This window comes from Rattus norvegicus, chromosome 13, assembly GCF_036323735.1.
Source record: "Rattus norvegicus strain BN/NHsdMcwi chromosome 13, GRCr8, whole genome shotgun sequence".
Taxonomy (NCBI): Eukaryota; Metazoa; Chordata; class Mammalia; order Rodentia; family Muridae; genus Rattus; species Rattus norvegicus.
In genome coordinates, this window is record NC_086031.1 from 32,509,707 (window position 1) to 32,536,611 (window position 26,905).

Sequence of the window (26,905 nt, forward strand, 5' to 3'; positions counted from 1 at the left end):
CTAGCTTTACGAATCACGCGGGCAGAGAGTCTCAGTGAGAGACTGTGGACATGTCTGTGGGGGTATTGTCTTAAATAAGCTGATTGATAATTGGAAGCCCACTGTGGGCAGACCATTCCCTAGGATGTGAACTGTATGAAATGGAGCTGAGTACAAGCAATCAAGCAAGTAAGCATGCATGCATTCATTTTGCTCTTGACTGTCAATGAATATGATTAACTGAAGTTCCTGACCTGACTTCTCCACAATAGACCTTAACCTGGAATTGTAAGTTGACCTGAGTCCCTTTCTCTCCACGTTGCTTTTAGTCAGGGTATTTTACCACAGAAATAGAAATGAAACTAGAAGAGGGTTATCCACTAGCCAGTGGCGATGTGTTTACATACATCAGCAGCAATGCATGCGTTTCTGCACACCCCAGTCATGCATACCTCATTGGAGTGAGTGCGGTTCTGGTGCTTGGCACGGTCCGAGGCATTGGAGAAGGCTTTGTTGCAGCCTTCGTGTTCACACACATAGGGCTTCTCCCCTGTGTGGGACCGCAGGTGTGTCTTCAAGTTCTCCAGGCGAGAGTAGGCCTTTGAGCAGCCTTCAAACTGGAAAGAGGTGGACTGGTCAGAGAGAACACTCCAGATTCACATCAGGCAGCTAGACTCCTTCCCTGCCCCCTCCTGTGGCATACATTCCCACTCGTGCACCCCAAAGCATGTGTTTTAGTAATGACAGTTACTCTCTCTTCTAGGAAAGGCTGCAGTATAAAACTCAGACGAATCAAAGGGCTTCACTGTGAAATACAGGAGCATGCATGCACGTATGTATGTGTGATATTGACATGAACAAAAGCACACACTTATAAGCTGTCCAATTCTTCACGATTTTTTTATACACCTGTCCGAAGCACATGAAAGTTCTGATTTCTCCATAGTCTGGTTCTTACTATTAACTGTCTTTCGTTTTGAAAGATTTTTAGAAACATTTTATGTGTACAGGTGTTTTGTTTGTACCCATGTCTGCACACTACATGTAGGCCTGGTGTCCTAAGAGCCAAAAGAGGGTGATGGATCCTCTGGACCTGGAGTTACAGCAGGTTGGAAAGCCACCGTGTTGACGCCAGGAATTGAACCTGGGTCCACGGGAAGAGTTGAACACTCTGTGATCTTTCCAGTTGCTGTTGTGTTTTATTTCTGAGATAGGATCTCATGTAGCCCAGGCTGGCCTCAAACTCACTATGTAGCTAACTAAGGAAGGCCTTGAACTTCTGACCCTCCTGCCTCCATGTCCCAAGGGCTGGGGGTTATGCACATGCACCACCACACTCAGTGTGTGTGGCCTGGGGATGGAAGTCAGGTTCTGACACATGTCGGGTGAGCCCTCTCACCGGCTAAGCTATGTTTGTCTCCTACTCCTGCCAAACTCTTAGAAGAAACAAAGCAGGAGGAGGCTCGCTCAGTCATTGCGGCCATGGGCTAGGCAAGCATTTCTTGTCCGAGGTACACAGGGCACGGCTGTGTCCAAGCGGCTCTGCAGGGGGAGGAGGCTCACCGTGCACTTGTGCGGCTTCTCACCCGTGTGCCTGCGCATGTGGACAACCAGCATGTACTGGGCCTTGAAGGGCTTCTGCTCTCTCGTGCAGGCCTGCCAGCGGCACACGAACTCCTTCTTCTCCCCGTGGATGTGCTCATTGTTGATGTGCTGCAGGGGAGGGTGAGACAGGGCAGGGGTGGGGAGGCGAGTACGAGCCACTTCCCACTGCTCGCTCTCTGTTCGGCTGGCTCCGTCCTGTGTGCAGAGCCCCTCCTTGCACAGACCACCTCCTGCCCTCAGGAGACCACCATCCCATCCCAAAGCCTCTACCCTGGCACATACACAGAATACCCATCCTTGGTGAGGAGCACGGCAGTAGCTGTGTATGTGTGTGTGTGGGGAGGGGGAGTGTATGTGGGAGGGGAGGCGTGTGGGGGAAGGGGAGGTGTGGGGTTGAGGGGAGGTGTGGGTGTACACATGCGCAAACTTGAGTGTACATGCATTCTTATATATGTACATAGCACACACATGGATGGGGCTGAGGACAACTGAGTCCCACATGGCCTTGGTGGGGGTGGAATGACATGGCTCCTGCCCCCGGGGACATGGCCAACAGGGCATGGGGGTGTACTCAATGGTAAAATGCTTGTCTATCACGCATGAGACCCTGGATCCAACCCCTTCCAAATACTTCTGTGTGGCATATGAATGTGTTCATGTTTGTATGTGTATGTGCTTGTGTATACGGGTGCACACAGAGGCCGGAGGTCAACACAGGGTGACTTCCTATCACTTTCCACCTGGGTTTTCGGAGACAGGGTCTCTCCATGAATGTGAGTTTACTAATTCAGCAAGATCAAGGGCCAGTGAGATTCAGGGAGCCTTTGTCTCCACCTCCCCAGTTCTGGGAGTGTAGACAGTGCACCACTGCTCTCCTCTAAATTTACTGATGATTGAAGGCAGCCCACACACCCCAGTTGAGGCTCTGGGCCTGACCCATGGGGGAACACAGTGATTATGGCGATGTTCCTGAGGTACAAGCACCAGCTGCTGGCTAAGTGTGCAGTGAGGCAGACATACCTGGCTTCCAAGATGTGTAAAGGAGGTATCCTATCAGTGGAAAACAGCTTGCTCAGCTCTGATTTTGAGGGAGGCTACAGCTAGGTCCTGACTCTCAGCTTTGGACTCTAGGCATACTGCCAGGCTGACCCTGGGGCTAAAGAGCCTCGACGAGTGACTGGGTCAGCCAAGGGGACAGCAAAGCCACTGCCTGACTTCTGCCTCTATATTTTTACCAGGTATTCCTGGAAAACGTAAACTCAGGTGCTGTAGTCTCTCCCAGACAAACGCATTTGCAATCTACACAGCTCTCCAGGAGCCCAGTGGCTGGCTCTGGCAGCACCTCGTCCTGGAAGATGAAAGGCCACTGGCCCGACGCCCTGTGCGGCATCCCAACTGTCAAGCACAGATAACACCACCTTGGGAGCCTGCGAAACAGCAGCCCTTTGAACTTCCAGAAAAATCTTCTCCTATCAGCCTCCCTTTCCATTCATAAAGCCTTTCAAATGAGAAAAATGCTTCTCGGCTACGCCTTTCATTTTTTTCTTATTGGTTTACTTAGCGACAAATTGTTAATAATGGACCGGGGTCTGGCTTGCCATCCATCTTCCCAGAGAGGAGAGGCAGAGCTAGGCAAAGGCAGGTCCTCTTTGTAGAGCAGCCTGCTCTTTTCCAGGCCAGGTGGGAGTGATCCCCTAGGGCCACAGAGATATCCCTAAAGCAGCCCTTCTCGGGCCGAGGCAGGAATCTGACTAGGAGATTCTGTCCAGTACATACTGAGGCAGAGACTCTCACTGGCCTGGAACTCATCTGGGAGGCTAGGCGGGTTGGTATGCATCTTTCTTGGCCTCCTCACCAGTGCTAGGATTAAAGGCATCCGACCCCATGGCCAGGCCCTCTGTAAAGGGTTCTTAGGAACTGAAACCAGGCCTTCTAAGCACTTTGCTGGCTGAGCGATCTCCCCCACATCTTCTTATACTGTCACCTCTGTATTTTTGCTTGAGCCCAGTCCCAGTCCAAGCACTGTCCCCTCTTCCTCAACCCAAGTGCTTGAACAGGCACCACATGGTTCTGATTGGTACCTCTGCCTTTGCTTACTCCAAAGAGGTTGAAAATACAGATTCAGGTTCTAGAATGAACTTCATGTGCATGTGGACTGCAGCTTAGAGCACTCGGTTTTGCTGTACATTTCTCACTCTGTGTGTGTGTGTGTGTGTGTGTGTGTGTGTGTGTGTGTGTGTGTGTTGTGTGTTCTTCATTATTCCTTTTCCTTATTCTCACGCTTTTGTATTTTCTTGGACCTTCATGTATACTACATACGTGTTTGGGGTGGGGTGAGGGGCCTCCTCCAAGGCACCTGGTCACTGTATCTCCTACTTACAAGGGATGGGGCTCCCCATTCAGCCCCTCTGAAGTACAGGCCTTGGAAGCTCTAGGTCCATTGTGGCTGGGGCTCTGCACCCCTAGGCAGGATCTGGGGACAGAAGCTTACATGCACCAGCTGCTCCTGGGTGTCATATTCCTTCGTGCAGTCTGCCCAGTGGCAGTTGGTCTCGTAGATGACCACTTCAGCCTCCTGCTTACAGTCATCCCTGTCCAGATCTTCCTTGAGATCAGCCAGTTGCTCCTAGGAGAAGGGAAGCCCACATCCACATGAGCCATGACTGGTCCTGCGGCTAGGGTGAGATTAAACTCAAGGGTTTACACCAAGGGCTTAAGGCTGGCACAGGCATGGACACGCATCCACGCATATAATATATGAACTCATGCAACCACACATTCACGAATACAATATATACATTCATACATCCATACACATACATATGTACACAATGCATGCATACACGTGTACACATACAACAGAGGCACACAGAGTCATACTTATCCACCTTTCTCCCTTTCCTTAGCTCAGCCTAAGGAAACTGCTTGTCACAGGTAACTGGGCCCTTCCTGCTCTCTGGTCATCATGAAGAGATTCTGACCAGCACCACCCCCTCCCCCATTTGCAAGTGGAATGTGGGTTTGGTTTCCACTGTGGGTATCTGAGGTGAGCTCCACAATCACTGGAGGTATGGAGATGGAAACACTGTTAAGTGTGGGGGTCCCTGTCTGGAGGAAGGAGAACCCCCAACCCCATCCTTTCCTTCCAAATAATTTTTTTCTTACTGTCTCCTCTTCCTCAGGTGCATGTGTGCCCTATCGCAGTGCCAGCATCTGCCAAGCACTCTGCAGAGAGAACGCACACCCCTTAGCCCCTCAGGCACATTTCCCTGTCACAGTCTTTCTTCATTCTTGTATCACAGCTTGGGAAACTGAAGCTCAGGGAGATGTGGACCTTCCTCTCCACAGCCGATATGGAGTCTAGAGGAGATGAGATCTGGACTTCTGTCTCCATTCCGATTAGCTTTAACTGTCAGCCTCGGAATCATTGCAAAGGGATCTTCAATGGAGGGACTGCCTAGGTCAGAATGGTCTGTGGGCCTGTTTGGGGGTTGTCTTGACTGTTAATTGATGTGCAGGACCTGTGGGTGGCATCACGCCTAAGAGTTCACTGAGCATGAACTAGCAAGCAAGCAGTGCTCCTCCATGACTTCTGCATCAAGTTCCTGCCCTGGCTTCCCTCAGGGATGGACCTACCCTGGAAGTGTAAGGTAACAAAGCCTCTTCTCTCTTGTTTGCTTTTCGTCAGAGTGTCTTATTACAGCGATATCATGGAAATGGAGCACTCTGCGACCATACATTAGGGTTATGAGGCTATTACAAAGATGAAGCTTCAAGGAAAAGCCTCAGGCTACAGTGGATCTGCCTGGAACAGAGGCCAGGGTCAGGCACAGGTTCCCCAGGCTGGGAGGCAAGGTCCAGGGAGGGCCCGTGAAGCCTACTGTGGACAACCCAGTGTTGAGAGCCAAACCAAACCATGGCCAGAGGCAATATTACAAAGACCTTTATTTTTTAGTGTTTTGAGACAGGGTTTCTCTGGACTTCACTCTATAGACCAGGCTGGCCTTGAACTCAAGAGATTCTCCTGCTTTTGCCTCTCAAGTGGGGTGCTGGGATAAAAGGTACGTGCCGCCACTTGGCCATGTTCGACTTATATTTTAAAAACTGCAGGAACGTATCCTGACTCTTCAAATGAGCTATGGGTTGTGGCTTTAGAATCAAGAGCGTTTGCCTAACACACACAAGACCCCAGGTTTAATCCCCTGTGCTGCAAAACAGGAAGAGAGACCTAGGAAGAACCTCGGGGAAACAAGGACAGTGCCGGCTAACAGGGACTTGCCAGGTTAAGGCCTGGGAGTGTCCACTGGCCACTCACGAACAACAAGCTCATTTCAGAACTTCAGAATTTCCCATGGTGGGCCACAGACGCAGCCCCCTCTGATACTGCTACAACCTCCTCCAAAAGGGACGCCCTGTTCACCATCAGGGACCCTCATAACAGGCGTCTCGGTTCTGCAGAGAGCAACGCTGCTACTGTGCTCCCTAAGGGACCTCATTGGCTGCACTGCACAGATCAGTCGAAACCCCTCACTTCCGGGTATCCAGCAGCCAGCGGCTGCTGACATGGGAATGTAGAGGAGGTCTCCTAGTGCCCGCAGGGCAGCAGAAGACCAGCAGGCCCAGCGGTGGGCTGCTCTGAGACCAAGGCAAGAATCCAACCAGTCTGCAGTTTGAGGGCTTCAGCAGAAAGCACGTACAGAGCAACACGGAGCCCAATTCTGTGAGGAAAGGCCTTCTGCAGTGCCGTGAGTGGACTGCCTTCCTGTGCGCCACTCCTCATTTATCTGAGAGAGGGGATCACATAGCTCCAGGCTTGCAGTATTACGCTGCCAAGGCTGCCCTTAAATTCTCAGTCCTCCTGCCTCCACCTCTAGGGCTGGGATCCCGGGAAGGTACCACCAGGCCCAGTTTGCTTTCACGGTTTCTTTCTCTGTGTGTTACTGGTTACACAGGAAGGTTACGGATTTCTCTGTGTTCGTTTTGTATCCTACCATTTTGCTGCAAGTGTTTTTCAATTTGGAGGGTTTTCCAGTGGAGTCTTAAGGGTCTCATCCATGTAGAGGGTCAGGTTACCTGCAAATAAGGACGTTCTGACCCCTTCCCTTCCTATCTGTACCCCGTGTGTTCCCCCTGCCATAATCACGTGCTGACTGGAATGATAAGCACTAGGTTGAACAAGCGTTGGGAAAGAGGACACCCTTGTCCTCCTGATTGCAGTTTCCCTCCATGTAGTATGTCAGATAGGTGTGGCCAACTGATCCCACTAAGAAAATTAGTCAATCTCAGAAAGGCAAATCCTGCATTCTGTCTCTTACTTGTGAGACCCTGACTTTATAGGTACACAGAATCCTATCTGCACATCATACAGATGATGACAAGAGAGTAGCAAAGCCATCAAGGGGGTGGGGTGGGGTGGGGTGGGGGTGGGGCGATAGTGAGTAGCGGGAACTAGAGTAGGGTGTGGGGAGAAAATACTTGAAATGCCTTATGCACGTTAGGAAACTGTTCTTATGCAACAGTGTGTGTGTGTGTGTGTGTGTGTGTGTGTGTGTGTGTGTTACACTGTTGTGCATGAATTGAAGACCTATCATCCCTCAGTCACCGCCCACTTCGTTTTATTGATACAGGGTTTTATTGAACCCAGATCTGGCTGATGTGGCTAGACTGGTTGACCAGCAAGCCCCAGAGATCCACCTATCTCTGCCTCCCCAGTGATGACATTATACGTACATGGTACCGTGTTCAGCTTTCTACATGGGCACCGTGCATGCTAAGGATTCAAACTCATGCCCTCACACGTGTATGGCAAATGCTTTACTGACTGAATCAGCTTCCCAGTCCCTTGTAAAAGTTCTCTCTCTGTCTCTCTCTCCTCTCTGTCTCTCTCTGTCTCTCTCTCCTCTTCTCCCTCTGTCTGTCTCTCTGTCTCTGTCTGTCTGTCTGTCTCTCTCCTCTCTCTCTGTGTCTCTCTCTGTGTCTCTCTCTGTGTGTGTCTCTCTCTGTCTCTCTCTCTGTCTGTCTCTCTGTCTGTCTGTCTGTCTGTCTGTCTCTCTCTCTCTCTCTCTCTCTAAGGGCTGTTGGTGCAAGACAAGAAGAAGGCCTTTGGGGCTTTCCTAGAGTGTGAGGCAGTAACGAGGCTCCACCCCTTGGGAAGGGCCCACCCTGGCGCCCTCCCTGTCTAACATTCCTGCATGTTTATCTTCCAGGATATGTGCTTCCTCATCTCAATTTCAGCACACACCCCTTCCCATGGTGGCCAGCCTCGTGGAAACTATGCATCATGTTCAGACTAGTGCCGGTGTCAGTGAGGGGAGAGAATTTGTCATCAACCCCTCTGTTTGCCTGACAATAAGAGGACCCAATATTTCATGAAAATTAAGTGCCTAGAGCATGCCTGATGGTTTACAGTCTTGATAAAGGATAGGCCAGCAGATGCTGGGAGCCAGGGACCAGAGGGAGGCTTGAGCATCCTCAGTGACTGTGAATTGTGGGCTAACAGATGGAGACTATGCCACCGTGAGGGCTTATGGTTAGGAGGCTGAAAGCTAAGGTCAGTAGCAGCTAAGACTTTCACACGGCACACCCCTGCTCCAAGAGTAGCAATGACCTGTGTGTCCTCCTAGGGACAGGGCAAGCAGTAGGACTTCCAAGGGGCCCTCCATAGAGGCTGGGCCTCAGTCATGCCAGCTCCAGGGCTGGCCATAGAGGCTGGGCCTCAGCCATGGTGGCTCCAGGACGCAGCTGTCCCATCCTTATTCTCCCCACCAGGAGAGACTTGGCAGCTGGCATTTAAGTGTCTCGAGTTCCCTTACCCAGGAGCGCCAGTACTAAAGAATATAGTGTGAGCGGTGGGCTCCAGGAGAGGGGGCAGCCTTGAGGACCAGAGCCACTCAGGGGACGTGAGCAGCTCAGACTCAAGGCTGAGGCTGTGAGTATGTGGGGATACATCTGTGAGGCTACCCCACCCCACTAACTTTCTAAGTTCTGCAGATGGCCATCAATCCACTTATCCACTCCATTTTCCATCTATCCATCCATCCACCCAATCATTCATCCATCTATCCATCCGTCCACCTATCTTTGTATGAATGCATGAGTCCATTCATCCATCCACTGCTTCCCCCTCCCCCTTCTAATCACCACTAGGTGCTCAATAGCCAAAACAGGAGATCCAGCCTGGTCCCAGCCCAAGGACCGTGGCAGTGGGCAGCAGGTTACCTGTGTCAGTCCAAGCGGGGAGGCTGGCCGTAGGCCCTCAGCCTCAGTCTTGACCTTGCTCCGCTTATGGATGGTGATGGGGTTCACGGTGCTGCTCACGGCCGACTCGCTGTTCTGCTTATTCTGAGGGAGATGGCAGAGGACAGTCTGTCATGTAGGCACAAGGCAGAAGACCCCGAATCCTATGGGCTGTGGCTTTACAGTTAACTCACATAGACCATCGTTTATGTGTATGTGTACACATACGTTTATGTGTGTGTACACATATACATTCATGTTCACACGTGTGGAGTACACATTATGTGTACACACACATATGTTCATATGTGTGGAGTACACGCTATGTGTACACATATACATGCATGTTCATATGTATGGAGTACATGTTATATGTACATATTCATGCTTGTTCATTTGTATGGAGTACATTGTTATGCATACACATACATGCATGTGTGGAACACGCATTTAGATTTGTATGCATGTGTATGCATATATGCAGAGATAAGAGGTTCATCTCAAGTGTGTTCCTTAGTCACCACCCACCTTGTCTTTTTGTGGGTTTCTCGCTGGGACCTAGGACTCCCCAATCAGGCTAATCTGTCTGCTTAGTAAGCCCAGGGATCCACTGTCTCCACCTCCTTAGAGCTGGGATTACAAGTACGCACTACAATGCCTAGATTTTTTTTTTACACTTCCTTATTTCTTGAGACAGGGTCTTTCTGTGTAGCTCTGGGTGCTCTGGAACTTACTGTGTAGACCAGGCCGGCCTTGTACTCAGAAATTGGCCTGCCCCTGCCCCTGCCCCTGCCCCTGCCCCTGCCTCTGCCTCTTGAGTTATGGGACTAAAGGCATGTGTACCCACTGCCCTGAAATGCCTGGCATTTTGAATATGGACGCTGGGGATCATACTCAGGTCCTCATGCTTGCAAAACAAGCCATTCAGCCACCGACTTATCTCCCTAGCATCTCCTTCCTTCTGTATTTTGAAACATCAAAAAAACCTAATCTCTTAGAATGGTCCTCCAACCAGGGCCAGCAGAGACAAGGGTGTGTGGTAGGGGGTGGGCCAACACCTTGTTCCCCATGATATGTGTAGTGTCTCTTCATGCAGAATCCCTACATTAGAGGGTTTCTCTATTCCTTCTTGCTTTTTGGACAAAAGACAAAACAGTGATTCGGAACTCACCATGGGCCCAGGCCAGGGTTTCTGACCCAGTTTAAGGCCCTTTCTACCTCGTGATCTCTGTCCTAAAAGCAACCAAACAGTCAAAAGTGCAGAGATCCCTACCAGCTCCTAGCATGAACCGCCCTGGGGGAACCCACCCCAGCTCCCCGCACCCACCTACCTGGTTGGCATCACTTATACAGTTGCTGCTATTGCTGCCTAGCTGGGTAGGCACGGTGATGGAGGTGAGAGTCATGGGCTGCTGAGCCAAGAAGGTGGGTGAAGGCTGGATCAGGGGTGGTGTATGTCCAAAGGCTGAACCCAGGCCCCGCTGCTGGCTCAGGATCTGCTGGTACGCCACGGGATTGATGGGGTGGGGGAAGGTGAAGGCTGGGCTGCAATGGAGAACAGGAGAGGTTGGTGGAAGGAGTGGGTTCGCCGTCAAACCAACGTCCCTGGCAGAGAGGACTGTACTCTGAGGCCCAAGATGGCAAAATTGCTAATCATGCAGTGACAATGGATGTCTTGACTCAGCTTTACTTCCCATGCCTAGCTCTTGAATGCAACCTTGACCCTGGGCAGGCTGGCCCCACACCTGGCGGCTTCTCTGCTCTGACCCAAGCTGCACCCCTGAAACCCTCTGCTGTCTATCTGAACCTTGCTTGGTTGTGGACCACTGCGCTTCCTCATTGGTACTGAGCCCTTCAGCTCACAATGCTTCCCCCTCTGCTTTAGTTTCTGCTACACTTACAGGCTGTTGCACACTTGTCATGGGTCACTTTTTCCTGGCAAGGGACGAGGGGATTGCTGGTGGCCTCTAAGGCTGTGCCACCAGAGACATATGGTTTCCTCCTTGCTTCCCCTAGCATCTCTGTGGTGTGAGCTTCTGTCATGAGGACCCCCTATGTTGAGGCTCCTGTCCACAGTACATGCTCCTAGAGTCAGAGACCCAGGACACTCCTTACTTTTGCAAAAGGGGCAAAGACAAAGCCCCAATCTCAGAGCTATGCCAGCCTTGATTTTTTAAAAAGATTTATTTTTTAATATTTATTTATATGTCTGTGGCTCTGTAAGTGTGTGTTACGTGTGGATACGTGTGGATCGGTACCCATACAGGCCAGAGGTGGACATTAGAGCCTCTGGAACTGAAGTTATAGGTGGTTGTGTGTTGCTTGCTGTGGGTACCGAGAAGCAACTCTGGAAGAGTAGCCAATGCTCTTAATAGCTGAGACATTTTTCCAGCCCCACCAAGCCTCAAACTTGCTCTTCAGCGGCTAGCATTTAAAATGCTCAATGTGACAGCAATGTGTTACGCAGCAGATATTGTAAACAACTGTGTAAGCGCCTGCGTGCAGCCCTCTTAGGAGTGGCAAGCCAGGAGAGGCACACATTTCAGTCACACTGGTTGGGATCTGAGTCCTCAGGAAGGTCCAGTGCTGCACAGAGCGGAAAGAAAACAGTTTTGATGGCACCACAGTGAGACCTGTCACTAGCCCTTGAGATGTGCTTAGATGGACTTCGTCAACGTCACACCAGGTGTGGCTTTTTATGTTAGTTGACAACTAGATCCTTTGGCTCTCTTGTGAATACTAGAAAAGCTACTCCATTAACAACTGTATGTGTGTACGTGTGTGTATAAATGTCAGCAAATGCAGGTAAGGAGTGTGCCTTTGGAATACACAGGGAAGGCAGAGAGAACGTTGGGTATCAGTCCTCACCTTCCAACAGCATATCCCATGCTAGCTGGCTATGAGCTTACAGGGCTCTCCTGTCCTAGCGTGTTGACATACCAGCATTAAGTTCTGTGTTCTCTCTATAAAGCTCCATCTGTAAGACCAGACCCTGCCACACGGCCCCAGCCCAGCTCCCAGTTCTTAGCCCTTCTTGTTGTTGGGGCTCACCTGAGGGCACCAGCTGACAGATGCCCGTAAGAACCGCTGGCTGCTGAGCTGCTCCTGGAGTTGTTGATGTAGGCTACCAGTGAGTTGGGAGAGGTCCGGATCATGCGCTGTAGGTCAAGGCTGGCATCTGAGAGCGGGGAGATGGATAGAGCCCGCTTGCGGCTCAGTCGCGGGGTCACACGTGGGCTGGAGAATCGTGATGCTGGCAGAGCAGACAGCCAACCAAAGGTGTGTTAATATCACAGACTCTCCTCCCACCTCATGAATATTCATGATCTCGCCATGCCTTGGTGTGGCATGGAGATGGGCCCATTTTCATCACTCAAGAGAATCTCACTGGGAGCAAACTGAACAGGGTTACAAGTCAGGGTTCCTAACACACATATGCACTGTAATGGCTATTCCTGGTTGTCAGCTTGACTGTATCTGGGATGAACTACAATCCAGAATTGGAGGGCACACCTGTGATCCTGATCATGAGGCTTGAAGACACAAGTTTCTGACCTGGGTCTTGGCATGAAGATCTTGAGGCATAATGGCCATGAAAATCTTAGGCCCAGGCAAGCTAGTACACACCTTTAATCCCAGGAGACTGAGTCAAGGAGATCTCAGAGTTCAAGGTCAGCCTGAGACAAAGCAAATCCCAAATCTAGGCATGATGGCACACACCTTTAATCTGGGCCACACCTTCTGCTGGAGGCCTACAGAAGGACTTTGGAAGAAGGAAGATTCACTCTTCTGCGATGCTACACTTCCTCTGCCAGCGCATTTTTTGGAACCCTCTTCTACAGAAGACCAGTTCAAACACTGGCCTCATGGGACTGAGCAACCACTGGACTCTTGGACTTCCCATCCACAGCTGCCCATTGTTGGGTTAGTTGGACTGCAGACTGTAAGTCATCACAATAAATTCCCTCAATATAGAGAGGCATTCCATAAGTTCTGTGACTCTAGAGAACCCTGACTAGTATGTGAGCGCACGCACAAACACAGCTCTTTCCCCGATCACCATCCCCCCCAAGGAATTCTGGATCTCTCCTCTAGATAACAATGTCCTAGAAGTGGTCTGACATCACTGGAGGACTCTGGTTCCTAAAGCTTCTTCACTGTCTCATCTCACACTTTACAGTAGGGGTGTTATGGTAGCAGCACCCTTCAGGGATGCTATAAGGTGTGAAGTTAGGTGATGGGAGGCCTGGACCACAGCAAATTAAAGTGAATGCTGGGGTGTGTCTCTGCTTTCTAGAGACCTGCTGGGTGCAATGGCTTCTCTGCATTGCTGGCCTCCTTCTGGGACTTCATATACATGTGTTGGTTTGCAATGCTGCCTGTATGCAGTCCTGGTCCTGCCTAAATGCTGGGCAGGGCATCACACAGACTTCCCCAGCCTCCCTCAATACAGGCAACATGCCGTATTGTACACACTTGCCGTGAAGTCAGACAGAGCTTGACGATGGTACCTGTGACCCTGTCCACACGTCTGGGTGAAACGTCTAACTCCCAGGGCTTTGCCAAGGGTGTGGATGGGCAGAGTGGGCCTGCATTTAGGATAAAGGAAAGGCCCAAAGTCTAGAAAAGATGTCTGAGCCTGGGGCCATGAGCTACAGCACTTTCCCCGGCTGGCCTCCATCCAGGCACTCTCTGAGCACCTCAATTTCGTGCCTTGATAATCCTTACTTCAAAGAAAGAAAGATGCAAACAGGGGTCCTCCGAGAGACTTTATGTTATGAAACGAGGACATGAAGACTCTAGCGTTCACCCATGCCTTCTGCATGCACATTTTATTTTTTTTGGTATATATGTTCATATGTTTGTGTGCATGCATGCGCATGAAGGCCAGAAGACATTCTCAGGTGCCATTCTTCAGGAACCGTCCACCTTCTTGTTTAGACAGGGTGTCTTACACAGAGAGAACTCACCAAGGAAGCTAGTCTGGGTGGCCACCTCCCCAGTGGGTGCCCCAGCACACCATCTTTTTTCCCAGAGATCCTAGGGAACGGAACTCAGGGCCCCGGGCTTGCAAGGCAAGCACTTTCCTGAGTGAGCTATCACCACAGCCCATCGTCATATATTTTTCAAAAAGAGATTTTGCTGCTAACATTCTGACTCTCACCCTCTCGGGTGCCCCTAACAAGAGGAAGCAGGCCCAAACTGACAGTAGTATTCATCTCCGTTATTCCTGGCCCCCGAGGGAAATGTGTTTATTAACTCGCCTCTTCCCTTGATAAATCACTAAATAGGAAGAAAAGCCTGGCATTCATTTCCTGTGCTTTTCCTTTGATTTATGTTTGGGGACTGGAGCATTCGCAGCAGCCATCCATCTGTGGTGGCTGCCTGTCCTAACGCTAGCCACCGAGTGACCGGCCACTTGCCTGCCGTCCCTTACAGGATGTCTGATGCAGCCTGTTCTCCACCTATCTCTGGTCTGTTAGTTCTCCCTCCCCTCCCCTCCCCTCCCCTCCCCTCCCCTCCCCTCCCCTCTCCTCCTAGGCCTCTGGCCCGGGCACACTGATTCAGCTAGGCTGACTAGCCTCCGAGCTCACAGAGATCCTTGTGTATCTGCTTCCCATCCCTCCACCTCTGGAATTACAGCTGTGGGTCACACTCCTGCTTTTTACTTGTGTTCTGGGAATTTGAACTCCTGTCCTTGTCCTCTTGCTTTCAAAGCCAAGCCCTTTATAAATGAGCCAAATCTTCCTCACTTCACCGCACTTAATTTTTCCTTTTTTTGAGACAGGATGTGATGTAGCTGAAGGCGGCCCTGAACTCCTGACTCTTGCACTTCCACCTTCCCAGTGCTGAGAATCCAGGTATGATCAACAGCAGCTGGCCCAGGTCTTTTCTGAGCTCACTCTCAGGTTGTGTTCTGAGGAATTCAGCCCAAGTATTTTACCCATGTATACTTCACTGATTCAAGCCCTCATCCTCCTCATGAGGGAACCTCCATGGCATGGCCATGGATCTAGGGACTTAGAGGCCAGTGGCCCCATTTCCAGTCATGTCCCAAGGGCAAAGCCAAGGTCTGGGCTTTGAGTTCCCCAACTGGGGAAGTAGAATTGTATCCTGGTCAACTCAGGTTCACCCAAGAGCCTCTCTTACCCAGTTCATTCCCAGCCTGTGCTCAGCAGCCTGTGGGACCCACAGTTGTTTGCCTCAGCCTCAGTCTCCCCCTTGTCCCAGGCCGGGCCTGGATTCCTGCCTGGAGCAGTCCCCTGAGACCCCAGCGATGTCTGCCTCTCTCCTGTGAGATCAATGCCATCGGTTTCTGAGCCTCCCCACCCTGGATCCGTGGGCTGCATAAAGAATGAGTATCAGGATGGAGGTGACATCTAAGTCACATTAGCGTCAATATGACAATAAAACACACAGCTGGGAGGAGTTAGAGGGCTGTGAGCAGACAGTACTTCAATCAGAACATTTCAGTCTTCTCAAGAGGTATGGGGGGAGGTGGGCTGTGACTGCTGCCGCCCTGCAGAGACACTGCCAGTGTCAACAGCGTAGTGTGAGAACGGTCCATGCTTGGGACTGGCCACAAGCAGCGAACTCCTCCATCTCTGCAGAGCCACAAGCAGAAGAATGGATAGCCTTGCTTCTGTTGCCTTCTTGCTGCCTCAGCTCTTGGTCTGAAGAAGGAAGGACATCAAGGGAGAGGCCAGATTGTACCAGAACTCGGGGCTCTGTTCCCACCCTCATTCTGGCCCAGGGTGTAGAGTGGCACTAGGAATGGGGCTATAGCCCACTTGGTAGAGTACTTGTCGAACATGTATGAAACCCTGGGCTCCATACACAGCAACACATAAATTGGCATGATGGTACAGGCCTATAATTTTAGCCCTTGAGAGGTAGAGGCTGGGGGATCAGAAATCCAAGGTCATCCTCAGCTACATAGTGAATTCAAGTCTAGCCTTAATTACATGAGTCCCTGTCTAAAAAAATGTTCCATTTTGTGATGGTTTGTATACTTTTGGTCCGGGAGGTAAGGCCTTGGTGGAGTAGGTGTGTCACTATGGGCGTGGACTTTAAGACCCTCATCCTAGCTGCCTAATCTTCTGCTAGCAGCCTTCAGATGAAGAAGCAGAACTCTCAGCTCCTCCTGCACCAGGCCTGCCGGGAAGCTGCCATGCCCCCGCTTTGGTGATAATGGACTGAACCTCTGAACCTGTAAGCCAGCCCCAATTAAATGCTGCCCTTCTAAGAGTTGCCTTGGCCATGGTGTCTGTTCACTTTTGTGAAACCCTAAGTAAGACGCATTTTAAGAACCATTCATTTAATCCCTGAAGTCAAGTCAGGTATGAATGCTAAACGCACTGTTGTGCATTGGGTCCTTGACTCAGGTAAAACGATGCCATTGAGTTGGAGAAGTAAGGATCTGAGGGCTCAGGGTGCCTCACAGTTTGGCAGATCCTACCTCTGTGCCTCTATTGGGCACGCAAAGCCTCTGGTACGCTCTCTGCTCTGCCGGGTGTCCCCGTCTGGAGACATGAAGGCAGGTGCTGAGAGAGGAGACTGAGAGGACAGGTCAGGTCAGGTCAGGACCTGCATCGGAGTGCTTACCAAAAAAGGGCCTGGTGCCTGGCCAGACAGACTGAGAGGGAGGACTTGATAGGGGGTTCAGCTTCATGCTTAGTGCCTAAAACCTGGCCTGGCATCATGTTTACTTCTTTGTGTGTGTGTGTGTGTGTGTGTGTGTGTGTGTGTGTGTGAAAGAGAGAGAGAGAGAGAGAGAGAGAGAGAGAGAGAGAGAGAGAGAGAGAGAACGTGACACAAACTGGACTCATCTGCAAAGAAGAAACCTCGACTGAGAGATTGTCTCCACCAGCTTGGCTGCAGGCAAGTCCTTGGCAGCATTTTCTTGATTGATGATTGATGCGGGGAAGGCCCGGATCACTGTGGACGGTGCCAACTCTTGCCAGGTGGTCCTGGGTTGTATCAAAAAGCAAACTGAGCAAGCCCTAGGGAGCAAGTCAGCCTGCATGGTTTCTGCTTTAGTTCTTGCCACCAGGATCCTGCCTTGGGCTCCTCCCCTGGCTTCCTTCAGTGGGGGACTGTCCCCTGGACGTTGTAAAATGAAATAAACCCTTTCTCCAACAAGTCGGTTTTGATCAGTGCTTTATCACAGCAATAGCGAAGCCTAACTAGGACGCGTGCTGAGTAAGCAGACAGTGAATGAGTGTGCACACCACTTCTTCTGTCAGAGTATTGAGCAAAAGGGAACTTGGTAAGAAAAAGATCTAAGTTTTCCAGGAGGGGACTGAAGCATCCTGTGGGGGTGGGCTGCAGAAAATACAGCGGTTTGCAGGGGCTTCCCTGGTTCGTGCGATCTATTTAAGGGGAGAAAGAGGATTGGGGAACACCTTGGAGGCAGGCTGGGCAAGCCTCAGCCTTGTTTAGCATCTCTTTCAGAAACAGCAGATTGAGCATCTGCATAGGTACCTAAGCTGGGTGGAAACACCCCCAATACTTTCAAAACTCTGAAGCCAAGTTTGAGCCTCTGCCTTCTACTGATTTGGACCAGGCTGGGGTAGATCTGAGATGGCTGAGGGTGGTGCTTGCGGCCAGGTCTGACATGGTGTGAGGAGAAAACCAATTCCCATACAAGTACCGTGGCAGGTATGTTCCTACAGGCACGATAAATAAATAAATAAATAAAATACAGAAGCTTAAAAAAAAAGAAAGAAAAGTCTAGGTCTAGCTCAGTGGTAGAGTAATCACACTTAGCATGTGTGAGGCCCTAGGTTCCAACCTGAGAGAAAAATAAAACAGTAAATCTGCCTGGAAAACCCCCGCTGAGTGGCATCAGCAGGAGAACTGGAAGACTGTTATGACTTGGTGTGGTTTTCTTGGGTTTATGAAACCAGTCCCCAGCACTCCCCAGTCACCACCCCAGTCCTGCTCAGGTGTCTGGGGATCTGCGGATCTGAATACAGAAGAGGAGAGAGGAGGTGGCTGTGGTAAGTTATCCAGCCTTTGGAGGTGGCTGTTCCACCAGCCATGAACTCCTCTTGCCCGGGGCCTTCCTGTTTCTTAGACAGCTGCAGCCGATATTGGATGTTCTGGGGAACAGAGCTGTCTCTAGTCCCTTCGAGGCCAACCATAGCTGCCAGCAGCTCCCCTGTCCCCTCCAGTGGTTTCTGCTCTAATTAGCTTGCATCTTTCTCTCCCTGGTCTCCTGTGTCGGCCAATCCTGACACATCAGGTCTTAAAGGCCATGAGCCACCCGGTCCAGCAGCAGGGCTGGCTGTCTTAGGTCAAAGAAACCCAGGTTGGCTACAGTTGGGCGCCTGGAATTCTGCGGGCACCTCAGGTGCCCAGGACTTGATGCCCATGATGCCTTTGGAGCTGCACAGTCCTCAAGCCCTCAGGCATGGCAGACCAGCAGATCCTTAGAGCAGAAGCATCAGGGGGACCTGCTCTGGGATGAGGCTGCAGGAAGAAGGCAGTGTAAAGAGCCACCTCTGTCCATCCCACTGGTTATCTGACAACATACTCAAAAATAAATAAATAAATAAATAAATAAATAAATAAATAAATAAATAAATAAATAAATAAATGGCATTTCCCCAGGAGACTCACGCTGGGAGAAGGAAAGGGCTGAAACCTGGTGCTGCTGGAGGGGGAGTGTGTCTCCCAGAAAGAGATTTCACACAGTTCTGATAACTTGCCAGACCACTTTGCAGGGAAGAGATCTGATGGCTAGACCACACCTTGACCAGGACTACTTAGCCATGTCTAACTCTTACCCTCCATGTAAACCAGAACATAAACCTCTCTGTTCATCTTCCCAGTGGCCATAGTGACTAACCCCCTCTCTCTGCTTTTCACTGCTCCTGCTCTGCTTAGCTGGCATTGAGGATGGGCTGCTGAGTCTGGCTTGCTATTGCTGCCACGGTACAACAGTAACAACAGTACAGGGAGAGAGGGGACAAGCCGTGCCCAGCACACCCAGCATGCCCAGCACGCCCAGCACGCCCATGGACGATGGATGGGGAGGTAAAGAAGACATGATGCTCACGGCCCGGGTGGATGCACTGGTTGATAGAGCTAAGATATGGGCCCCTGGCGATGGGGGTGGATTTGAAAGAGGAAGAGGGAAACGGGTAGTGAGAGGTCACATCCAGCATTAATTGAGCACCCAGTGTATACAAGCAACTAGGCCACATTTACCTTCATTCTACCTTTACTACATTCTCCTTCAGTCAGCTTCATGTACCCTGTGTCCCACTCACTGCCATCTCTAGGCCACGCTATCCTGAGAATGGTGGGGAACAGCAGGACATGGATTCGGTCCATAAGTTATCATACTGGCTCCCTCTGCATCCTGCCCTGCTCCTCTCTGCCAAATCCAGACCCAGCTGCCTTCTGGAGGATAGAGCTCAGGAACTGGCAACGGATGGTGTGGCTCAGTTAGAGCAAGGCTTGGAACCCCACCTAGAGGCCTGGGGACCTGTCCGCTCGTCCTAAGCAAGGTCCTCACTGCAGCCATAGGAGAAACACTCATTCCTCCCTCTGCTGCATGCATGGCACCTCATGGAGGCACATACCCAGTCAGGCGCTCAGGATGCCTGTCACAGTACGACTCCTGTCTGCCCAGCTCTGTTCCTGCTGTGCGGGCCACCTGCTCAACTTGGTCCTCTAGCCACAGCATCAAGACGTCTGTCCACTTGCCAGTGATGTCCCAGGTCCGGCTCTAGGTCTTGGAGGGGGGCTTCCCAGCATGGTAGACGCTGCCATGTGGGCATGACTCTGCGCTTGATCTCAATGCTATGCTCAATACCCTCCTGCTGTGTAGCTGTGCTGGGTTTGCAACACTGGGAAACACCACATCCAGGACGCACCCTCCCCAATTCCTGATTTCACTGTGCCAGAGACAAGGGTGAGAAAAGAGCCCCACTGATGGGACTTAATACCATGCACCGTGCTGAATCCTGGACCCGACATTCCCTAGGGAAGGCACCGAAGGGAGGGACAGACACTCGTCTAAGTGTTGGCAACACGGTTTTGTCACTCAGGAGCCTCCCATGAGGGAGGAATGGCAGGGATGAGCAGAGCAACTTGACCTTGCGTCTGTGGTGGAGTGGTTTGTTTAATCTCAGAGAGGCAGGAAGCATCTAGGCAGACTTCCTGGAGAAGGAGCACTCTCAGTCCTGCCTCTGTGGAGAGATAGCTCAGATGGAGCTCGGCCACTGAAGAGAGCTGCAGTGGCGGCTGTGGTAAGAAGCCCAGGAATGGGGCCTATGGTGTGAGCCGAGGCCTGGATGACATGGGCCCATCCTGAATCTTGTACCCTCGACGGCCTCTTAACAGCTGCCACAGTCCGTTTCCAACCTGCTACCCTGCAGGACCAGATGGCCTCTCTGCAGGTCTGTCTCCTCCCACCATGCGTCACTGTGTCATGAAGATGCTGCTCCCAGCAGGGCTAGAGGACAGCAGCCGGAAGGCGGCACCAGCCTAGAGGTTGACAGTGGGTCCCCACGCCTCTACCCCACATCCCAGGCATCCTTGGACAGTTCTAGGGTTGCAGGTGGAGTGAGATCTAGTTGGAGTTGGGCAACAGCATTGAGCTTTGCTTTGCTTTCCATGGTAGGGGTTGTGTGCTGACCCAGGGTCTCCTAGTCAGGGGTTATGACACCCTGGGAAAGCAGCCACATGGATGGCTTCTAGTGAGAAGAAAGGGCATGGTGTTTGATGGGCACTTAGAACCTCATCAATCCAAGACTCCTGACCTTCTGCCCCACAAAGCGGCCTAGCACATGCCCTGTCTTCATCACTGAAGCCCATTCTATCACTTAGGCCCTAGACCTTGGCATTGCTTTTGACTCTTTATGATGGTTTATAACAGCTGTTAACTTGGAAAGATCACCATCTAGGACACGTGTGTGGAGGATTTTCTAGAATGTACTGACTGTGGTGAGAAGGTCATTCTCTGTGCTAGGGTTCCAGACTGAATAGCAAGGAGAAAATGGCCTGTTCCTACTTCATGACTATGGATGCGATGTGACCGGCTGCTTCTCACTCCTGCCACCATGCCTTCTCCACCATGATGGACAGGATCTCCTTAAAGTGTGAACCACAACCAACACCTTCCTAAGCTGCTTTCATCAGGTTTTGTTTACTGGGGGAAGGTTAGATATTTGGTCACAGCACACAGTACACTAAATAATGAATACCTCTTTCCATGTACACATCTCTGCTGGGAATGTGTCTTACATCTCTACCCAGTCATCACCTTTAATCCGATTCATCTATAGCTCAGCAGTGGGGTCTACTGCTGCCTGCCCCGACTCAATTCTCAGATCATCATGAACAAGATACTTTCAAATGGAGCATCAGATCTCTTTACTTCTCTGTAAATCCTCCCCCAAATGGTTCCACAGCCTCATTTACTCTAGCAAAGGACAACTCCTTAATCAAGTTCCAACTAGATGGCACAGCCCAGCCCGGAACACTGGTCTCAGCACCACTCCTGCCTTTCACCTGACTTCTACCAATCACACTGAACCCAGCAGGAATACTGATCCTCTGCCAGACCCCACTGCACTTCTCCAAGCCAGCATGTGGGCTGGCCCCTTCGGTTCTGTGCTGGAATAGCATCCTCCCCACCTTAGTGAGGGATACCTTTGACTCTCTATGTCCCAAAACTACATGTTAGTATGCGACTCCATCCCTATTTTGTCTACCCCATTTCATCTTAGCTTACCAATCCCCAGTGGTGGGTGGTGTCTGTACTTCCCACTACAGATTCTTCCCAAAAGTTAAGCGAGTGCGTTCCATTCTTTGTGATAGCCACAGGTCACCTATCCTATCACTTAGGCCCAGTCCCCATGTCTGGCAGTGTAGATAGTGTTGGGGTGCCGGGAAGACATCTGCTTGTGTCTCTCACTTCCAAAGAGACAGAAGAGACAGAAGACCTGCTTTCTATGACTGTCAGTCAGTCACCCTCATCCACCCTATCCCCTTCCCCTGCCCCATGTTACACCATCTGGTACTCACCATCCACAGGGTTGAGGTAGTCATGGAGATGGGGTGCGCTAGCAGCACCGCCACTTTGCATTAGAATGTCCCCGTAGGGTGTGGGGTGGCTTGCCATGAGGGTCATCTGGTGGTAATAGTCTGAAGGGTTGGTGCCTGGGGCAGCGAGACTAAATAGTCCCCTCTCTTTCAGATGTTCATGGGCCACTGTCACAGAAGGCAGGAGAAGGAAACCGTCAGAATCTACTGTCCAAGGGAGTGGCTCAGCAGTTAAGAGCACATACTGCTATTGTAGAGGGCCCGTGTTCAGTTCCCAGCACCCATGTTGGGTGGCTCTCTACTACCTACTAACTCCAGCTCCAGAGGATCCAATACTTACTTCCGGGCGGAACCTATGCAAACATGCATGCACACCCACATAGAATGAATATATATAAATAAAATCTTCTTTTAAAAAAAGGATTTGCTGTTTAAGGAAGGAAAAAATAATCCGCTGTTGGCCTGGGGCCTCAATGCTTGACCTCCTAGCCAACCCATCACCTCCTGTGCTCGAGTGGAGACCAGAGGTGAACACCGGATGCTCTCCACTGTCTTTTTGAGACAGGGCCTCTCCTTAAACCTAGACCTCACTGATATCACTAGACTGGGTCATAAGTGAACCCCAGTCCCTGCCTCCCCAGTGCTGGGATTCCAAGTGCTTGCCACTGGGCCTCATTTTTTGATTATTTTCTCTTTGAAAACTTGGGTTCTGGAGGATCAATGTCATACTTACCAACTGAACTGTCTCTTCAGTCCCTAGGAAAAGTTTAGATCTGAGAGAGTAACTATATTATGTGATTCTACTCACTTCTAGTTCAAATCAACCTGTTCCAGTGAGCTGGTCCATCCTTTCTTGAGCACCTAAGTCTACTCTGCCATTCCCTGGGGAATGAAGCCTTGGCTGCCTGTAACTCCAGCTCCAGGGGATTCCTGGGAGTTGGGAGGCCATCTGTGTTGACCATCACAGGGACAGAAAACAGATTCAGGCAGCAGTCAGCCCTGCCCTGCCTCTCCTTTGATGCTGAGTTCAAGGAGAAATTCCCACACAATCTCTTACTTAATACTGGCTTCCACAGCCTTTGGTGTGTTGCAAGCAATATTCTGCCCCTGTGATGTGGCTGCGATGGTCTGGACATGAAACATCTCTCAGTGGCTCATGTGTTGAAAGCTTGGGTACAGAGGTGGTGCTTTGGGGGAAATGAGCAGATCATGAGGGTTTTGACCTAATCAACAGATGTATCTATTGATGAAATTGTAATTTTACATGTTATTGGAGGATGATGGAAAACAGGCTGAGTGGACAAAGCCACTGGTCACCCCTAGCACCACGCCCAACGTCCCTGCCGCTTTTGCACCAACACTACTTACCATCAGCAGGGCTGAGGCCCCTGGCGGCAGAGATCATTGAGAGTGTGGGGCTGCTGTGCACAGACCGGAGGTAGTGCTCCATGTGGGGGTTCATGTAGGGGTGGTGGGCGCTGAAGGGCGATTCTCCAGGGCCAGCAGGGTGTGGAGAAAGTCGTATCAAGGAGATATCTGAGATGACAGGACTGCCACTTAGCGTGGGAGGCCTGTGGAGGCAAAAGGTGATATTCTCAGAAAGAGCCGTGGGGCACAAATACCACACTAAGAACCCCAAAACCACAGGAGTAGCCCTCGACATGTGCAGGCACCCACAGACTTCCTTCAGAAGCCTATTCTTTTAATTTCCTATGCCAAACTCTCTTAGTCAGCTCTAGCTTAGAGTCAGACCTCAGAAGAATCAGCCAGTGGACCCGGACTGGAAGCCTCATGGGGCTTTGAGAGATAGAGCTTAGTGGGTAAAGTGCCTACCTCGGAAGCCTGAGGATACGAGTTCAATCCCGAGAGGTGATGGTAAGAGCAGAGAGTGGTTGGTGTGGGCTTGTAATTCCAGCCATGCTGAGATGGAGGAAGAGATGGGCTGACCCTTAGAGCATGCAGGCTGACCCTTAGAGCATGCAGGCTGACCCTTAGAGCATGCAGGCTAGCTAGTCTAGCTGTTTGGCAAAGTTTAAGGACAATAGAGACCCCTGTCTCAAACAAAAAGTGGACAGCACCTGAGGAGTGACACTTAGAAGTTGTGTTCTAACCTCCATTTTTTTTTTCTTGTTCACACCCACAGAAAGAAGGTTACATAGCGGCCCTGTCACTTCGATCCTTGTGGTGGAACTCTGGATACCCCCTTTGGGGTTGCTGACCCTGAGCTCAGCTGACCACATGTTTGGGTTGCAACCCTCATGTCAATGCATAGGCACCTGCATGTATACTAGAACACGGAAAGTACACAGACTGTGACAACACTAAATCCAGGAATGAGGTCCTAAGAGCTCATTGCTACCACATTGAGCAAAGGGCTACATCTGTACGGGCAGATGTTTGGCGTCAGTCAGATCACCAGGATTCAGAAGCAGCTGAAGGAGAAATTCAAAATCCAAGTTAAATCTGTGTGAGGTGTGTGTACACGTACGCGTGTATGTGGAGGCTGGAGGTCAGGGTCAGTTGCTGGTTCTCAGATGCTATTCCTCTCGCTTGCTGGCTTTTAAATTTCTGTTTTGAATATTATGTCTACCACTGGCCCGGAACCCAAAGAGGTTAGGCTAGCTAGCTAGCGAGCCCGTGATCCCCGTTTCTGTCTCTCCAGGTTTGGGATTGTAAGCACACGGCCCAACACCATGCTCAGATCTTTTACGTGGGTTCTGAGGGTCAGTTAGTCTTCCTGCTTGGGAAGCAAAAACTTTACTCCAACAGCCCTGGAATGGTGTTCAAGCTGGTGAGCTGAACCAAAATAGAGAATATTGTTCTAGCTCTCCTTATGGGGTGGTGCTTTTCATTCACAGCCTCCGGTCTTGAATGTCCTCAGCGGTCACGTGGACACACGGCTTGGTTTCCATTGCTTGGGATGACCGCACTCGACGTGTCTATGCATTGGAGGCTATGGCTTTTCTCAACATTTAACGAGTCTTTTAGAACCCCTGGTCTGCTGACCTAGGCCTCTAGGTTTTGGAGACACCTACTCCAAAATCGATCCTCCGCACCGCGATTCATTTTAATCGTCAATTTGGCATGACTTAGAATCAGTTGGGAAGAGAGTCTCAGTGAGCGATGTCTACAGGAGGCTGACCTGTGGACATGTCTTTCGGGGAATTGTCTAAGTTAATTGCTGTAGAAAAAAAAAAAACCCAGTCTACTCTGGGTGGATCACTTCCTAGGCAGTCCTAAACCGTGTAAGAGTGGTCAGATTGAGCTGAGCAAAAGAAGGAAGAAAGCCGTTCAAATGTGCACATGTGTATTTATTTCTCTATGCTTTTGAGTCTGGGTGTGATGGGACCGTCTGAAGTTTGTGTCGCGACTTCTCCACAATCATGGACGGTAACCTGGAATCTATGAGTTAAGATAAATTCTTTCTCCCTTTTTGCTTTTGGTTGAGGTGTTATCACAGCAAAAGGAAATGAAGCTCAGACAATGATCCTCCTCCAAAGTACGCGTGAGCCACAGCGTGTGAAGCCTGGGACGGCACCACAGCAGCAGCCTGGATTGGTGATGCCGTGTGGGGTGCCATCCTGAATGGCCACAACAGTGGACAATGTGGTTACTAAGAAAACGAGACTGAATGACTCAGCGTGTCCAACTCTGTATGAAAACTAGCCTGCTTCACAAGGCAGCATGGTGTATGACAGGCAGGTGACAGCCAGATGCACGCACATCTGAGCTTTACAAATGTCAATCCATAGATCCGGAAGGAAGCTTTCAACTATGTCACTCTTTAGCATCTGTGATGCCAGAGCCTTGGTCTTGCAAGCCCAATGAGCTTGTCTAGCTGTGAGCAGTCCTTGTGGTTTTTCCACAGCCCTAGACACCTTCCTTTTATCATCCTCTATCGTGTGCAAATCCCTTCTCATATCTGAAACCTGGGCACTGTGGGATCCCTGGGGTAACTCACTTCCTGAAGCTCCTTCAGAGACTTATTTTTGCACCCCTGGCAAAGAACACTAGTAGGGTCTCAGGTTGGTATGCCTGAGCCACTGGGTTCTGCCCAGTAGCATGGCTTATCCAGGCACCTTTGAACATGCACACCTGTCCAGAACAGCACTCGGAAGGTGCCCAGAGGCACCTCCCCAGTGGACTACAAGCTCATGGGCAGAGGAAAGCCTATGGCATAAGTCACAAGTCACTTTCAACTGTTGTCATGCCCAAGCCAGCTGCGGAGGGATCCACCTATGGGGAACTGCACTACTTTGAGGCTTGATTGTGGCCCTTTTGTGGAGAAGTTGCTTTGTGTCCCGAGGGAGTTGGAGCAGGGCTGGCTGATGAACTTCAGGCCAAGTGGGTTCCTCTGGCTCTGGCTGTGACTGTGACAGGATGGACATCCATGTTCTCACCGCACACAGGCACTTTTGGGGAGAGGAGACTCAGGCAGAACAACTGCATGGCTCCTGGGGATAGCCTGAGAGGTTAATGGTGTGTTGGAAGCTGGGTGCACTGCAGGGTAGCGCGGCAGGCTGGGGTTTGAAGACTCTTAGTCTGTATGGTCAATTTGACATAACCTGGCATCATCAGGAGAAAGATCTCAGCGAGAGGCCATCTAGTTCAGGTTGGTCTGTGGGCAAACCCTTGACCTGTTAGTTGATGTGGAAAGACCTAACCCACTGTGGGCAGGGCCATTCCCCAAGTGGGGATTTCTGGCTGCATACTATAAAGAGCAGGTTAGATGCAAGGAAGCATGCATGCGTGAATGTATTCTGTCTGCTCTTGACCGTAGCTGTGATGCAATCAGCCGCTTTTGGTTCTTGCCTGGATTACCCACAATAATGGATTGTGACCCGGAATCCTAAGCCCTTCTCTAAGATGCCTTCTGTCAGTGTATTTTATCACAGCAACAGAAATCAGACCAAGACAAGGACGCAGAAACTGGTGGCTGTAAGTGGCTCCAAACCCAGGAATGGGACCTCCTTGGCATTGACGTGGCAGTGTGGTCTACCCACAGCTGGGGCCCCGAGACACTCAG

General features: G+C 50.7%; 1 protein-coding gene across 2 annotated transcripts in view; it reads right to left on the minus strand.

Moving 5' to 3' along the window:
* Gli2 (GLI family zinc finger 2) overlaps positions 1-26,905 on the minus strand; it is a 216,741-nt gene that overhangs the window by 10,029 nt on the left and 179,807 nt on the right. For both annotated transcript variants that reach the window (NM_001107169.2, XM_039090669.2), the window contains 8 exons: positions 23,248-23,450; positions 21,862-22,047; positions 11,872-12,073; positions 10,152-10,365; positions 8,803-8,925; positions 4,076-4,210; positions 1,543-1,692; positions 432-596 (listed from right to left, as the gene is read on the minus strand). In NM_001107169.2, the coding sequence (NP_001100639.2) occupies positions 432-596; positions 1,543-1,692; positions 4,076-4,210; positions 8,803-8,925; positions 10,152-10,365; positions 11,872-12,073; positions 21,862-22,047; positions 23,248-23,450 (1,378 nt within the window). The remainder of the gene's footprint in view (positions 1-431; positions 597-1,542; positions 1,693-4,075; positions 4,211-8,802; positions 8,926-10,151; positions 10,366-11,871; positions 12,074-21,861; positions 22,048-23,247; positions 23,451-26,905) is intronic.